Raw genomic sequence first — 16575 nt, 5'->3', positions numbered from 1 at the left:
CTTTGATTTTTCAGAGAAACTGATTAAAAATTAGGTACGGTACTCAAAGTTCAAGATTTTGACATGTGCTACATTTTACTATATATACTTCAGTGGCCGTTAACATAGAAGTTAATTATACCACCTGGTATAACAACGTGTTTTTCTCGACTCATTAATAGATCAAACATTGTACACGAAAATAGGTTACGCATTTTGCCGCCATTGTCGAGTTGGTTACTTATGAAATATGGATCAAAGTGAGGGATTCATTCAGAAAATCGAAACAAACCAATTTTATTTATTTTGTAAAATATCTGAGGAAACATCTAAGACATCAAAAAAAAAATTCTGTTTTTTAACTTTGACTAAATTCAATGTTGAATCCTTATATGCACAAAAATAGGTTACACCACTGTATATTTCCTAATCAGATCCATAAGTCTATAACAGACATTTTTTGTCAGTCTTGTCACTGTCAGTTACTCAAGAAATTGGCATTGCATTTTATCAGTCACTCATTGTATGAAGAGAAATAAAGATCAAAATAAGGAACAACGTACCGTTTAGGTGTACTAGACCTTGACGCTAATCGTAGTCATAAAGATTAAAACAAGACACATAATAATGATGCTTCTTTATTTTGATAAAAATGTAAATAAACAAGTAATGGCTGCTGGTTCGTACAAATTGTTTCTGTTATTTTAATCATAAACGGAAAATAAAGAGTATTAAACTGAATGTGATTATGAGTGAAAGCAGAAAATGCAATTTATGGAAAAGTCAACAGCAGTAATAATTGAATATGTGTATAAATAAGATATTCTCTGAATCAATATAATCAAAAGTTTCGTCTTATATTTTTTAAATCCATTTTTTAACTACTTACCTCCCCTGCTAAACTCTCTAACGTGAAGTGTGAAAAGAGTCTGAAATTGTAAACATTGCTTTACTTCAAGAAGGAGAAATTCCACAAACTCTTTACTAAATCCTAGTAAATATTGTACTCAAGTGTTTGTCCAACAAATATTTCAACCAGTTCACAACGGAAAGGGCTTTAAACACCGATAATGTCTTTTGTAAATAGCATTTTCTGTCAAAATTTTATTGCTTGGGAGTACTTTTTTCAGTAATTCATCAAGAGTACAGTGGTGTAACCTATTTTCGTGGATTTAAGGATTCAACACCGAATTTCGTCAAAGTTAAAAAAACGAAAAAAATCTTTTATGTCTTAAATGTTTCCTCAGATATTCTACAAAATAATAAGAATTGGTTTGTTTCGATTTTCTTTATTAATCCTTCACTTTGACCCATATTTCATGAGCAACCAACTCGTCAACGGCGGCAGAATGCGTCACCTATTTTCATGTACAATGTTTGATCTATAAATAAGTCTAGAAAAATACGTTGTATGGATACCGGGTGGTATAATTAACTTCTCTTAGTATTTATCTTTAATATCAATTCATTATAACTAGTGACAATTCCTTGAAAGAACCACGATTTAAAAAAAAAATAGTGACTGACAAAATAAGATACGTAGCGTGATTTATTGCTAAAAGTCACTGAAATAACATAAGAATATGGTCCACTTTGTGTTCCATAGAAATTTTCTACTAACACAGAACTTGACTTCATTTGTTGGATTACATTCTAGCAGACGACACTTGGAATTCCGATTACTGCTTGGGATTATAAGGAAATTCGGCGGATAAAAAATGGTGACGTTTGGTAATAAGTGAAATCCGCCATTTTGTATTTGTCAAAGTATACATTAATACATTTTACACTGCTTGAAAATACTGGATTCATTCTACTAGCTGACATTGTAGAGAAAACCCATGTTTATCAAAACAAACTAATGTGGAGGTCGCGCAAGGTCGCTCATGTAAATTATTAATCCTTTGCGGAAATCCACAAATAATAGGTTTCCATGAAATTAGGTTACTTGACTGTATCACATATCGTCCATGATAACATCAGCGTTAGTACGTAAATCTAGAATGTGAAAGCTTATAAGGTTATTGTTACTACATAAAGTCTACTACTTGTTCAACTCAACATATGTTAAATGATTATTCCATATATTGACAAAAAATGGGTGGTTATTCATCACTTCCCAGTATCACCTATCTTAATTATGATAAGTATAACTTTCCTAACAATAGAGATGTTGTCCAATGGGATCATAGAGCTCTTGATGAATTTATGAATTTTGTTTTAGGTTGGGTGATTGGAACGTGGTGAAACACTAACACTGTATAACTATAATTAATAAGGAAATAAAGATGATCTTTGACCACATATTTTTTTTTATAGTTCAGCTATGTAAGCCTAATAACCAAATTATAACTTGATTCAGAAATAACGGATGTCAGTAAATAAACACAATGTGTGGGAGATACAATTACTATCTAACAAGTCTTGGTTAAGAAAAGGAATAAAAAAAATAACAACTATTCACAAGGATAAAGACTAAGATTCATGGCTTCCTTCTTACTAGCTGGTACGCAGCAAACATCTTAGAATTTATCTCTGTCAGCCTTGTTGGTTGAAATGATAAGGAAAGATTTGTTACTGGTAGGTGATAGGGGGTGAAATATTTTGTACCAATAAATCAGAATAAAATTATTAACAGAGTTAAGCAGTTGAGTATGTTTCTGAAACCATAGCATATATTATATATGTAATTTGTTATTTGTAATTTATGAATACATATTGTTGAAAAAAAGATTAACAAAAGCAGATCATTCCAATAATTGAATGTCCAATCAAAAAAGACTGGTTTCTACAACCATATTAACTAGTATTAGTATTAATTGTACAGTTGACAATTTAGATCAACTAGAATTGATAATTAGGTAAGGTTAATTAAGTTCATGGTTAAGTAGTTAGTATTACCATTAGTTACCTAACATACATAAATATTATATCTTCTATATAAAACATAGCAACTTACTTTTACTTTCACTTTACCAGTTGTTTGCACAGTGTTCAGTCTTACTCTTTACCTGGTCTGTCTTAAAGTCTGAACTTTAACAAGTTTACAGCAAAGAAATAAGAATGACTAAAACAGATATAGTCAGTAGTTTTAGGTCTCCCAACTTTCTATATTTGTATGTATTTGAATTGTCATTTTTATGAAAGCATTTCTTGAAATTATTTTGAATATTGGTATTTGAAATATCAGATTTTAATTAGTTAGTCTTATTACTTCTATATCTGAGCTAAGAAGTTTTTTCCAGAACAATTTTAATTTTTAGTTATTTTTTTACAGCTCTTAGATGAATAGAAATATGGTGAAGGGAATTAGGTTTGTTTAAATGATATTGTATTATAAATTTCTTTTCTGTTCAGGTTGAAGAATTAAACAGTAGCCATGTTCACATGAAAGATCCTCAGTATGTTGATAAGATAATTAAACAAATGGTTCAAGATGGGCATGAGAAACTCCAGGTAATATACATTCTCTTGTCAATGATTAACAATTGTTATTTCTGGAAATCTTGAAATTAGTCTTTTCAAGTTGAAATCTGTAAGAGGAAGTTTCAAATTGTTAACCAAAGTCCACAATATACATATCAGGGTCAGATTCAAACCATTAACATGAATGGGTAGTTTGTTATGTAGTTAAAAAAAAAATAGAAATGTGCTAAGGTTTTGGAATGTTCCTGAATGTGCACAAATATCTTATTTGAAAATACTTATAAGTGTTTGTTTGGTTTTCATTTTTTTACTATATCATTTATCTTGGTAGGAACCTCAACCTCTGATTAAACACTTAACAAATTGATGAAAATATTAAAACTGAATGTTTTATGTAGGTTGTAGCTGATTTTGATAGAACATTATCAAAATATTCCAATAAAGGAAAGATTTGTTCAACATGTCACAGTAAGTTCTTATATGTTTATATGTTTAATATGATTTAACAGGCCCGACAATGGCTAATAATAGTTTAGTAACACTTAGTAAAAATAGTTCAATGTGATATTGCTTTGTCAAAATTCAAATAAGATTTGACTATCTTGATTGGTTGGCTGTTGTTTTGCTTACTTAGATCAGCGAACAAATCATGTAAGCCTTTTTGACATGTATACAATATTTTTTTGTAATATAGACCTCAGAATTTGATCACTATAATTTAGAATGCATCAATAAATCTTCTGGACAAAGATCTTCAACTAAAGATAATAGAGTTGTAAGTTACTGTTAAAATGTTGTTGTACTATTGCTATACAATGAATGTTATATTTGTTTTAGATGTAATGGAAGAGAGTAAAGTGATGCCAGATTCTTACAAAGAAAAGGTAGTTTTAACTTTTTTCTAGAAATAAAAAGTTGCTCAATGATCTTAAAATACTCAAAACTTACCATTTCTTTAAAGACCATATCTGAACGCAAGTGACTTTTATAATATAAAGACTCAGCACTGACCCATGCATCATTTTTTATTGGGAATATACGTTTACACCAGATATAAATATTATATCCTGCAAATGGTTAAACTGGATAAAGATAAACTGTTGGCAGTAAGATTTGATTTTTCCAAGAAGTTAGAAAGTTATCAGAAAGTATTTTGTACCAATTTAGGCAAAGGCATATAGAGACAAATATTTTCCTATAGAAATAGACCACAGTTTAACTATTGATGAAAAAATCCCCAAGATGATTGAATGGTAAGTGAGGTTTTTTTTTTTGCACAATATTATGGAGTGATTTTGATGGTGACATCACATTAATGTAGTGATTTGAAATCTTTGTTACATTATTTTGGCACCATCAATCACATATAAAGCAGTGAAAAAGAGAATTTGAATGTTTTCCAGGAATTTATATGCAATAGGTTGAAATATCTTGTCGTTTATTTAATATTGTGTGCAGGATTGTAACCTGGCTGAGAGAAACAGATGTATATTTTTTTTAGCTAAGCCCAACAGTAATAGTGTTCAAAGCTCACCATCAAAAGTTGAGACTTCATATCATGTGTCTTTTTTGAGACACTGCCATTTATAGAAATAAAAAAAGAAACCTTTTGGGATATTTTTGAAGGAATTGTGTGACTATTTACACATATTCAAGACTCACATCAACCCCCTAAATGGTGCATCTGTTCCTTTAAACTAGACACAAAAGCAGAACTTTGTAGCTTTTGGTTTAAACAGTTGACTAGCTCTGTCTACCCCAATCATTTGAGATCACAACTGTCTGATATAAAGGAATTCATGGATTTGAATGACATTCAAGGCAAGAGAAAGCCGGATGTAATTCTGGGTCCTCCCTGATTAAGGAAACAAGACTGACATACATCTTCACTTTTCAATAAAAGCAGATGATATGTCTGGAAACAGCTGTTAAGGTAAAATATTGTCCTACCTTTGCTTGCATCAAATAATATTGTCTGTCCATGATGAAACTCTCCAAGTTTTTTCCACGCCTATTACCTAAATTATAATGTTTTGCTATAATCTCATCAAGGTGGACCAATGCTCATGCTCTTATAAAATCAGTTCATATGACACAAACAGATGTAACAGAAATGGTTCAAGAATCGAGTGCTCAGCTCAGGTAAATTCTTAACATATATGAAATAATTTCAAGTTGGTACAAGTTATTATTTGTTATTTAAACCTTATTTATATCAGCCTATAAATATCATTGCTCTTTTTACTTCCTGTTTAGTCATGTTAAGCTGACCTAAATATTTATTTAAAGCTGGATGAATATAGATTATTACCTTTAAAGTTATAAATTTTTCAACAAATACTATTGTTTCGTTTTATTTTTATAAGCTTTATTTGTATTATAGCCACTTCAGTAAGGGTCTAACGACAGCCCTCTTAAACGTTAATCCTTCCAAATAAAAGAAAGGGATCTTAAGATTCAAATGGTTTTTAATGAAAGTAAAATTCGCAATTAAAAACTTTAAAATTTGAAATGCAGGCTAAAGTAATTTCGTTTGATCAGATATTTGATTCTTAGTATGCATGAATAACATCTCATACTACTTAGATAAGAAGGCAAATCACATTTAAGTGTTTTTTTGTATTAGTGATCATAAAGAAAGAATGATCAATAGGCAGTACATGTATTAGCTTTTATGTTGTATATGTATCAAAAATAGATTGATAGAAATAATCTGTACCTCCTTGAATTTATTCACATATTATGGTTGAAAGTATAATATGTGTACTAACCCCTAATATACATCCTGTTTCATTTTCTTTTTGGCAGTAACTCTTAAAATATTCATCACTTAAAGGGACAGATGCATCATTTTTTGACCAATTTTACGTTAGTCTCAGAAACAGGTACCAATCATTAATAGTGTTCACAGCTCACCTTCACAATTTGAGCCTTCAAATTCCTGTGTGTCGGGTATAAAATGATCTGCATTTAAAAGTTAAAAAAATGACTTATCTTTTCTTGAGACTATCCCATATATGGAAAAGACATCTATAGAAAAAGAAGGTTAAATCCAAGTTTGTGGTATTTTTGAAAGATTTATGTGAATTTTGTACATTTCTAGTCCTTCTGAAGATTGTCCATTAAACAAGTGACATTGATGCAATTCAAAAAATGTTTAAGAGTTTCCGTCTGCTTTCCTCACTTCCTATATTTTATTAATGCACATTTTGTTCCTTAGTTCTCCCATTACATCATTCAGGTACGAAAAATCTCACGATTTCTTCACCCTGTGTCACATGACTAGAGCTGACATTGCCAACATTGTTCATGATTGGTCAGTGTGCCTCAGGTATACAAGTCAGTTCAGTGATTATTGGACTTGGTGCATTCAAACTAATAGCAAGGTTTAACACAATGCAAAAGAGCCAATAATTTTCAAAAGATCTGATTTGTGAGACAGTCCTCTTCATAATGTCAAACTATACCTTGCTTATACCTTGCTGTTTGGCTGCATTTTAAAGAGTACAATCCAATTGAATCACTGCATTTAAAACCTCAGTGATACAAGAAAGGCGGCTATTGGAGTCAAGGTATAAGCTGAAGGCAGTTATAGCTTGACATTGTGAAGATGTGAGGTGGTAGATTTTATGAAAACTTTTGGAAATTTTTTTTTATGAATTAAAATAGGTAAATATGAATGATATTATTATATTCTTTTGTCATTAGGCTAGTTAGTATTTTTGACTCTGATTTGCATGTGAATTATATAATAGTTTTTTGCTTAATTTCATGTGATAAAATTTCATATATCTTTGTCATTCTTAAAAATTCAAATTCTGCACTAAACGCTAATGGTAGTCTATTAAGATTGTTTTAATGTGCACTTTGATTGAGCTCTATCAATATTTAGACATCTATATCCATAAAACATCTTTTTAGTTGTAAAATAATTGTAATAATTTCTATTAAGTTAATGTGATAAGTGATCTTAGAAAGAATCTGATTTAAAAATTGATTTACAAAACTAATAAGAGTCTACAATTAATTTGGTAATGTATTATAGAGATAACTGTCAGTGGTTTATAGATCATCTCAGCAAGTTAGAAATACCTTTATTGATATTCTCTGCTGGTATTGGTGATATTATAGAGGAAGTTATCAAGCAACAGTCCAATATGTACAACAACATGAAAATTGTTTCCAATTATATGGACTTTGACAAAAATGTATGTATTTTATTGTATAAATTATAATAGATATATATATGTTTACAACAGGAACACAATTTTAATTTTATTCAATACAGTGAATGAATACTCAGTACTCATGAGTGGATGTTCAAATTCTTGCCATACCTGGCTGGTAAGTACAATAATAATTCTAATGGGTTTAATTTTCAGGGTAAAATGCAAGGTTTTAAAGGAGATATTATCCACATCTATAATAAAAATGAAAACGCAATTCATTCTTCGGATTATTTTCAAAGACTAAAACATAGAGAAAATTTACTGTTACTAGGAGATTCTTTAGGTGATTTACGAATGGCAGAGGGAGCAGAGTTTACTCAGGAGTTGAAAATAGGATTCTTAAATCATAAGGTATGTACATGACTTGATTATTGCTTAGAACCTATTACTATATCTTAATACTGTATACTCTAAACTGAGGATCTTCACAATGGTCAAGGTATTTTGAACTTTGTCTTATAACGTGACTTCAATAGTCACTGCTTGTATCATGGAATACAGCAAGTAGATTGTATGCCAGTGATTACAGCCAATCAAAAATATTGACAGAAAGACTGTAGACATTATGGATTATTGTTTACCGACTTTCTGTTGATGGCTCTGCTGTGCTGTATTGGCTAGTGTACAATCCAATCAAATCACTGCATTTACAAACCTTTGTGATTCAAGAAAGGCAGCTATTGTAGTCAAGGTATAAGTTCATATTTTGACCATTGTGAAGATGGAAAGTACCATGCTTGAAAAATTAGAAAAGTACAACTTACTATTGATGGAAATATTACAATATAATAATTCAAATCAAATTGTTATTTTACAGGTTGAAGAAAGTCTAGAATTGTATAAAGCTAATTTTGATATTGTGATAGTACAAGATGAATCTTTAAATGTGGTCAATGCAATCACCAGAACCATTCTAAACTTACCAAAATCAGACTGAGTTGCTATAGCAACCATTCTGTTATCTGCACTTATTTACTTCAACACCTACATGTCTAGCAGTATCATTACGCAAACTCTTTTAATTTTAATCATTTATACAACAATTATTCAATTTCCAAAGAGCTTGCTTAGAAAGAAGATGCTAGATAGTTATTGGTGAAAGGAAAGTTTTAAAATGTCATACTGGTTTCTATTGGGGGCTTTCAAAACTATTTTATTAAAATTTGTGAGTAATGAAAGTATTTTTTGTTCTTTTATTTGAGTATTGAATGATATTTTTTGTGTTGTCAAGGCTTATTCTGTAGCTTGGGTCTGTGAGTTCACTAAAACTATAACTCTTTTATTCACTATCACTAAGGCTGCAAATTATATATAAGAACCTTTCAGATAGTGAAGTTACAAAAAGGTTTTAAAGCCACAGACTTCTTACGTGAGTGGTGCAAATTGATGCTATTAGTGTCCCCAATACACATGGAAAACTGTGTTAAAATGCCTTATGTTATATTATTGCTTCTTGTAGCCATGGTTAAAATTTCAATATGTCAAAGTGTTTTTTAGTGGAACTACAGGAATCCTGTCATCACATTTGGGAAGGTGAATACAAGCTTATCAAATGTGAAATATAGAATATGTCTTTCCATCATGTTTAAATATTTGTTTTTAATGTCTCAAACATCAAGTATTTTAGGAATTTTCAAAATTGTATTATCTTTTATAATTAAAATATATTTTTACATTTTCGTTATTTGAACTATTTGTTTTTATGTTGAGATGGCTCTATATTAAATGTATTAAGTCATGTGGTGGAAATATGCTATTATTATTTTAATATTATCTCAATCAATTGCCTTGTTTTTTAAATCCTTTTTTATATTTTGTTGTGGTTATTAGAAAGTTTTATCCAATCTGATACTATCCCATAAATAAAATTACAAATGGTATTTTGTAGTATTTTAATTATTTTTCAAAAACTTTGTTTCTGAAATTCTAGGACGAGATTGGGTATACTGGATATCTTGATGTTCAGAATGCATCCATAATGTCCTGGCAGAGAATACTGTCAACCTGGCAGATATAGGGGTCAGTGTATTTTATAACAGGCTGAGTATATCATCAGGTTATCATAAATCACAAATAGTTGATGATAACAAGGTCATATTTATTACATATTTGAAGGAGCAGTGGCACACCTATCAATCATCAGGTGGAGGAGTCAGTAAAGCCAAATTGTTGTCAAGGGCATCATAACAATGTCAAGCTATTACGCCCTTGGACTTGAACCTTGACTCCAATAGCCGCCTTTATTGTCTCATTGAATGCGGCGATTGGATAGAATTGTACACAAGCAAATACCGCCAATCGAAGCTCTCGACAGACACACATTATAGCTGAGGGTTTACTTTTACAAACAGTGACATAAGAAAAAGCGGCTGATACAGTCAAGTTATGAGCCGAAGGTCGTATAGTTTGACATTGTTAAGATGTGTCAAAGGGGGCTCACAGTCAATTCATTCCATGAAAAAAACCAAAAACAAAATTGAAGTGTAAAAGTATAAAGATCAATATTTACAATTTAATATTAAAACTATTTTATTGGTTTTATTTATAACAGTACTGATTGAGTTTACTATAGTTGACAGGACAACTTCCGACACATTGGTTCCATAATCTGTAGTCTTTACACATCTACAAAGAACAATTATATATTCCGAGTATTTAGGGGTATAGGGACTCACGCTGACCTTGCAACTTTCAGGAATTGTCTTCATTTTGTGATCAATTGATCAACCAGTTCTTCGTTGTTATAAGCAGTCGCGTTCAATTTCTGGATATCCGAGGGATTGCTTATTTTGAAATAACGGTTCACCTACTAGTTGTGCACACAAAATAATAATACTTACGTTGCATTCTGTATCTTTAGGTCCCCAACAACCACCAGCACAGTTACCATGACAACAGCCATCTGGACCGGGTCCATAACAACGATACGGACAGGAGGAATGACATATGTTTGGTAGAACTAAAATTATATTATGATTAGTTAATTAAAATTGTCTGTTTGAAAGTGACTGTGCAGGAATAATCACAAAATAAATTCATTGGAATGGAAGATCTGACGACCTTCGTTGATGTTCCTTGAAAGCAGTTCTTTTAAAACTTTTTTATTTTGTTAAAACGACACTGGCTTCACGACTTTGGGAAAAAAAAGAAAGAAACAATATTTTACTGCTGGGTCGACTGGAATTATGGGCGAAGATGACTTATTCGAGGTCATAGTAATCATCGTACTATTCCACGTCATCCGAGAGTAGAACCAACAAGCACCATTTGTAACCAAGCTAATAATGTCATGTAGAGAACCAATGATGTACATAATTGACTGTGATATGGAATCTCGAAATATGAATGTACCGGAACTGTACAGTAGCTACACCCGACACAATATACTTCATGGAAGGATAACGGGTCACCTATATTGGATTACGGTAAACTTACTTCGTTGACAAAGAGTTGGATTATCTCCCCAACAACGTGTTGTATTATCAACTTCACACGAAACAGCACATTCACCACCTGAAAAAAAAAACAACATCAATAAGATCAACAGCACTTTGAAAGATTTATTACATACATATCACAGAGCTTGTGTATAAATTATTATCTACTCAGATAAATGAAACAGACTGAAAAGACATGTTTTTAAGTCACTGCATGGAATAGGACCTAAGTACTTGGAAGAACTGATCAAACCTTATACACCTGGTAGATTACTTAGGTCAGCTAACGAAGGTCTGATACAACAACCGAATGATGTAAAAACTAAAACTTACGGTGAAGGACGGTTTGATAGTGCTGGTGCTACACTGTGGAACGACCTTCCAGTACATTTATGTAAAGAAAAATCGCTCTCTTGTTTTAAAAAAGGCTTAAAAACTCATATTTTTAGACTGGCGTACTGTGATGTTTAAATTGCCGTGATAATTTTTTCCTTTTAATGACTGTGATTATATTTTTTGTTTAAAGGTTTTATCTTTGGCTTTACTATTTTTATAAACATGAGATAAGTTTTCCCTTTTAATTGCCGTTTTATTCATTTATTAGTTTATTTTCTTTTTTAGTAGGTGTCAATATATTGTAACAATTATCGTTCTTGAAATTGTTTTACTTTATCCACTTGTTTTTATACGCCCACATCTCTCTATGTGGACGTATATTGTCGGCACCCCTGTCCGTCCGTCGGTCGGTCCGTCGGTCCGTCCGTCCGTCAACATTTTTTTGTAAACACTCTAAAAACTAGATTTTTTAATGGAATCAAATGAAATTCGGTATGTGTATACATATTCATAAAACGAAGATCAAGTTCGAATTTGAGCTATTTCAACCGTTAGAAGCAGAGTTATTGCCCCAAAATCTTGAATATGCTATTACTCTCTTGGTTTTCAACCGATTTTGATGAAACTTAAAATGAATGTCGGACCTAAATCCAAAGGTTTGAGAAACTTTAGTTTAATTCTGATTAAATTTAAGGCATTTTCAAGATTTAGGCCTCTTACGTCAGTTTTGAGGAGTTATCGCCCTTTAACCTCTATACAGCAAGTGCTTCTATCAACATCAATTGCTCGTAAACACTCTAAAAACTAGAGTGTTTGAAGGAATCAAATGAAATTCGGTATGTGCATACGTATTCATGAAACGAAGATCAAGTTCGAATTTGAGCTATTTTTGACCGTTAGAAGCAGAGTTTTTGCCCTTGCCCCAAAATCTTGAATATGCTATTACTCTCTTAGTTTTCACCGATTTTGATGAAACTTAAAATGGATGTTTCGTTTTTACCATCCGCATGCCGTGTTGGGCGTATATGGCTGTGGTCCACTATCTTTATTTTTGTATTGTATTATTCTATTTTATTGTGTGCATTGTGCTTTAACTTTTGTTCAGCGCTTAGAGTAATTTTTATTAGATAAGCGCTTTATAAATGCTTTGTATTACATAAAGGAATGAATTAAAAAAAAGTCTTTAATTGGAAAGAACTCTAGATGAATCGTACAGAGTGAAATTGAAACGGTGAATGTTACTGGGATCTTCTACACTGGTAGCATAGTTTTTATATAACACTACGATAAAAAAAATATACGTACAGTTTCTATTGAATGGTGGTTGATCTTCACTTATTACCATATTGATAGACTCTGGACCACGCCCACTTATTGCTGACCAATCGATTGTATGAATAAAACATAAACCAGGATTTTGACTGAACAGAATCGACCCTATAGATATCTCTGGAAAAAATGATAACAAATTATAAATGTTGATTCATTTAAATTTTGATAACGGTTATGAGACAGGATGATCACCCTTAGCCAGTGGCGGATTTTGGACTTGTTGGGTCGTAGGCAAACGAACGGTAGAGGGTTTAATTTTCATTTTAGGGAGGGGGCATGGTGTTTATTACAATTTTATGGCAGGAAGTTTGCGATCTTTTTTTTCAGGAACAGATCAATCAGCTCATCAGCATCAATCGTATGCACGATATCGGCATTCATCACCATTAGAATCAAAATATTTGGTCGATTCCCACACATCACGCTCCTAATAGGACAATTTTCGATGGGCCTGCGGAAATTTATTAACTGTTTGATAATTTTTACTGTACAAAATTTGTCATGGGCCGAAAGGCAGCTGTCTAGTTTGCCGATAGGTTAATCCGACTCTGCCCCGGCGGACAGCACTCTGTAATTCGTTAGCTAACCCAGCACCCAATTTCGAGAGTCAACATTTTATAATTATTTAAGCCATAATTTACCTGTAAACATAAACTAAAAGGTTACATGTAAATTCAGACCATTTTTAGCTTTCTGGAAGGTTATGTTTATGGGTCCTAAAGAGAAGGTGTCTTTTACTGATTTTGAATCAACAATCAAGCTTTTATCATGCATGGAATATGTAGTATTAGACTTTATTTGTGTGCCATTTGCATCATAAATTAAATGCATATCTTTAAAAGTTCCTTAATTGAACAGTTAGCTGAATACATTCAAGTACGTTTTGCATTGCATTTTTGAACTAGTTGAACGATCTACTTGAGTCACATTTTATAGTGTCCACTATTCTAGTGCGTACTATTATATACTAGTGCGCACTATATACTGGTGTATACACTAGTGTGTACTATAGGGTACTATATACACTGGTGCGTACTATACTATACTATAATTGTGAATACGCTAGTGTGTACTATATACAGGTGTCCACTATACTATACTATTATGTACTAGTACGTACTATATACTGAATTATACACTAGTGTGTACTATGCACAGGTGTCCACTATACTAGTGCGTACTATTATATACTAGTTCGCACTATATACTGGTGTATAGGCTACACTACGTTCCGAAACACATACAGGTAACGTTATCAAGTGTTTCGAAACGTAGTTTGTAATAAGTCTAGAAGTTATATAACTTGTGTTCTTAATGTTTACCTTCCTGCTTCTGTATGTCTTAAAAAGATTATATACTACTATACTGTTGCGCACAATTATACACTAGTGTGTACTATAGGGTACAATTATACTGGTGTATACACTAGGGTGTACTATAGGGTACTATATACTGGTTTATACACTAGTGTGTACTAAAGGGTACTATATACTGGTGTATACACTAGTGTGTACTATAGGGTACTATATACTGGTGTATACACTAGTGTGTACTATAGGGTACTATATACTGGTGTATACACTAGTGTGTACTATAGGGTACTATATACTGGTATATACTGGTGTATACACTAGTGTGTACTATAGGGTACTATATACTGGTGTATACACTAGTGTGTAATATAGGGTACTATATACTGGTGTATACACTAGTGTGTACGATAGGGTACTATATACTGGTGTATACACTAGTGTGTAATATAGGGTACTATATACTGGTGTATACACTAGTGTGTAATATAGGGTACGATATATACTGGTGTATACAATAGTGTGTACGATAGGGTACTATATACTGGTGCGCATTATATACAAGTGTGTGATATTCTGATACATACTATATACTGGTGCGTACTATTATACAACTGCTAACTATTTTCTGGTGCGTACTATAATATATACTGATGCAAACGTGCGCATTAAACTATAAGCTTATACAAGTGTGTGATATATCCTGATACATACTATATACTGGTGCGAACTATTATCTGGTGCGTACTATATACAGGTGCAAACTTGCGCATTAAACTATATACAAGTACGTACTATACACAGGCGCACACTATACACTGATGGGTACTATATACTGGTGCGTATTATATACAAGTGTGTTCTATACACAGAAGCACATTTTTTACTGGTGCGTACTATAAACTGGTGCGTACTGTATAGAGGTAATAACTGTATACAGGTATGCAATATATATTGTTGCGTACTATCCACTAGTTTGTACTATATACTGGTGCGTACTATATACTGATGGGTACTATATACAGGTGCGTAATATACACTGGCGCGTACCATATACTGGTCGTACTATATACAGCCGCGTACCAGACACTGGTTTGTACTATATACTGGTGCGGACTATATACAGGCGAGTGCTGGCGTGCTGTATACAAGTATGAACTGTATTCAGGTGCGTACTATATTTAGGTGTGTACTGTATACAGGTGCGTACTATATGCTGGTACATAGTACATACTGATGTGTACTATGTAAAAATGCATACTATACACAGGTGTGTACTATATATAGGTTGTGAAGATGCTAGGAACCTAGAACACGATGATTTTGTTTGCAATTATAGTCAGAATTTTAACCATTAAAACATATCTCGCCACAAACAAAGACAATTTACCTCTAAGTGCCGGAAAGTGAAGTTGCTTTAAACCAATACCTGGGTCTCCAAATTTATAATTCAGCACCACTGCCAGGCTATAATCTCTTCCTCCGATACTGATTGTCTGATTACCGCGTATTGTCTCTAAATTGGGCAGTTCTAGCTTATCAATCTTATTATTGGTTGCAATTAACACGTAGCCGGAGACGTAACGTATATCTTTAAGAAACGACATGTCATAGTCGAAATTTTCGACCACCAAATGTGTGATTTCCAAGTTCCCATTAACATGGGTGCATCCTTTAAAACGACGTCGTATTTTATGAAAATGTCGTATAAAAGATGAAGAGTAACTTAAACCATTATTGGTACCAGAACAGGCTGAAATAGAAACGACATGCGGTCATTCTGATGTAGTACAAAAAGTCTCTGATAATACTTGTATATTGTATTTACTATTTTTGGATCATAGAGTTTTTGTATTACATACTTGCTTTGGAAGGAGCCAAACGGACATTTGCAGTTTTGAAAATGACAAACTTCTTACTAATGCTTAAAGCACTAAAACACCATCATCTTTGAACCCGCGGAATTGTGGTATTCAAGACTGGATATTGTTAGTGTTAGGGAAGATTGGCCCCTCTGGAGCACCCCAGAGCGAAAGTTTCATTGAATTTGAAACGTCAGATTTTCGAAGAGTCTAATCAAGTTAAAATCTCCTACCTTTTTCTCGCGGTATTTCTAATACAGGATTTTTAGAATGCGCCAAACCAAAACAGAAAAGAATTACAAACAACATCGTATCTTGTCGAATGTCCATCTTGAAATAATATATGATACTTGTGTATTCAACCGGATGAGAGTACTGGACAATTAAAGAGAGGCTTCGCGTCATGTCAAAAACGTAGTCAAAATCAGTGTCGGTTGAGTTTTCATAGACAGAAAGTGATCCATGTTTCGGCTGACGCATCGTCCCCCCATTGAAAGAATATACATGGAATGGCCAAAGATATAATGCAACTCGTGCATGGAAAAAAATCCGCCCAGAATTAAAAATATTCTTTCGAAGTTGCAAAATCTCAATAGCTAAAGATGAATTTGTGAAACGAGTATATTAATATATTATGCCAGCACCATCGATTACTTATTGAAAA

The 16575-nt window shown here is 32.4% G+C and overlaps 3 protein-coding genes across 3 annotated transcripts in view; 1 reads left to right on the top strand and 2 right to left on the bottom strand.

The window, feature by feature from the left end:
* Window positions 1-657, bottom strand: part of LOTGIDRAFT_225144 (hypothetical protein) — a gene marked incomplete at its 3' end in the record, with an annotated part of 3223 nt that extends 2566 nt beyond the window's left edge. Inside the window, exon 1 of the mRNA XM_009049284.1 lies at window positions 543-657. The remainder of the gene's footprint in view (window positions 1-542) is intronic.
* Window positions 658-902: 245 nt separating this feature from the next.
* LOTGIDRAFT_225142 (hypothetical protein) lies at window positions 903-8571 on the top strand (the record flags this gene model as incomplete). Its single annotated transcript, XM_009049283.1, has 9 exons — window positions 903-1058; window positions 3337-3435; window positions 3804-3873; window positions 4243-4289; window positions 4573-4658; window positions 5458-5547; window positions 7451-7613; window positions 7788-7985; window positions 8452-8571. The coding sequence occupies exons 1-9, from the start codon at window positions 1050-1052 to the stop codon at window positions 8569-8571; spliced, it is 882 nt and encodes a 293-aa protein (XP_009047531.1). The 5' UTR covers window positions 903-1049.
* Window positions 8572-10172: 1601 nt separating this feature from the next.
* LOTGIDRAFT_238157 (hypothetical protein) lies at window positions 10173-16241 on the bottom strand (the record flags this gene model as incomplete). The annotated part of the gene is made up of 6 exons (XM_009049282.1): window positions 10173-10259; window positions 10475-10593; window positions 11070-11147; window positions 12713-12856; window positions 15440-15802; window positions 16145-16241. 6 exons carry the CDS (start codon window positions 16239-16241, stop codon window positions 10173-10175), a joined length of 888 nt encoding a protein of 295 aa, XP_009047530.1.
* Window positions 16242-16575: the final 334 nt, after the last annotated feature.

This window comes from Lottia gigantea, assembly GCF_000327385.1.
Source record: "Lottia gigantea unplaced genomic scaffold LOTGIsca_133, whole genome shotgun sequence".
NCBI classification, from domain to species: domain Eukaryota; kingdom Metazoa; phylum Mollusca; class Gastropoda; family Lottiidae; genus Lottia; species Lottia gigantea.
The sequence above is the reverse complement of the archived record's forward strand: the minus strand, read 5'-3'. Positions and strand labels throughout refer to the sequence as shown.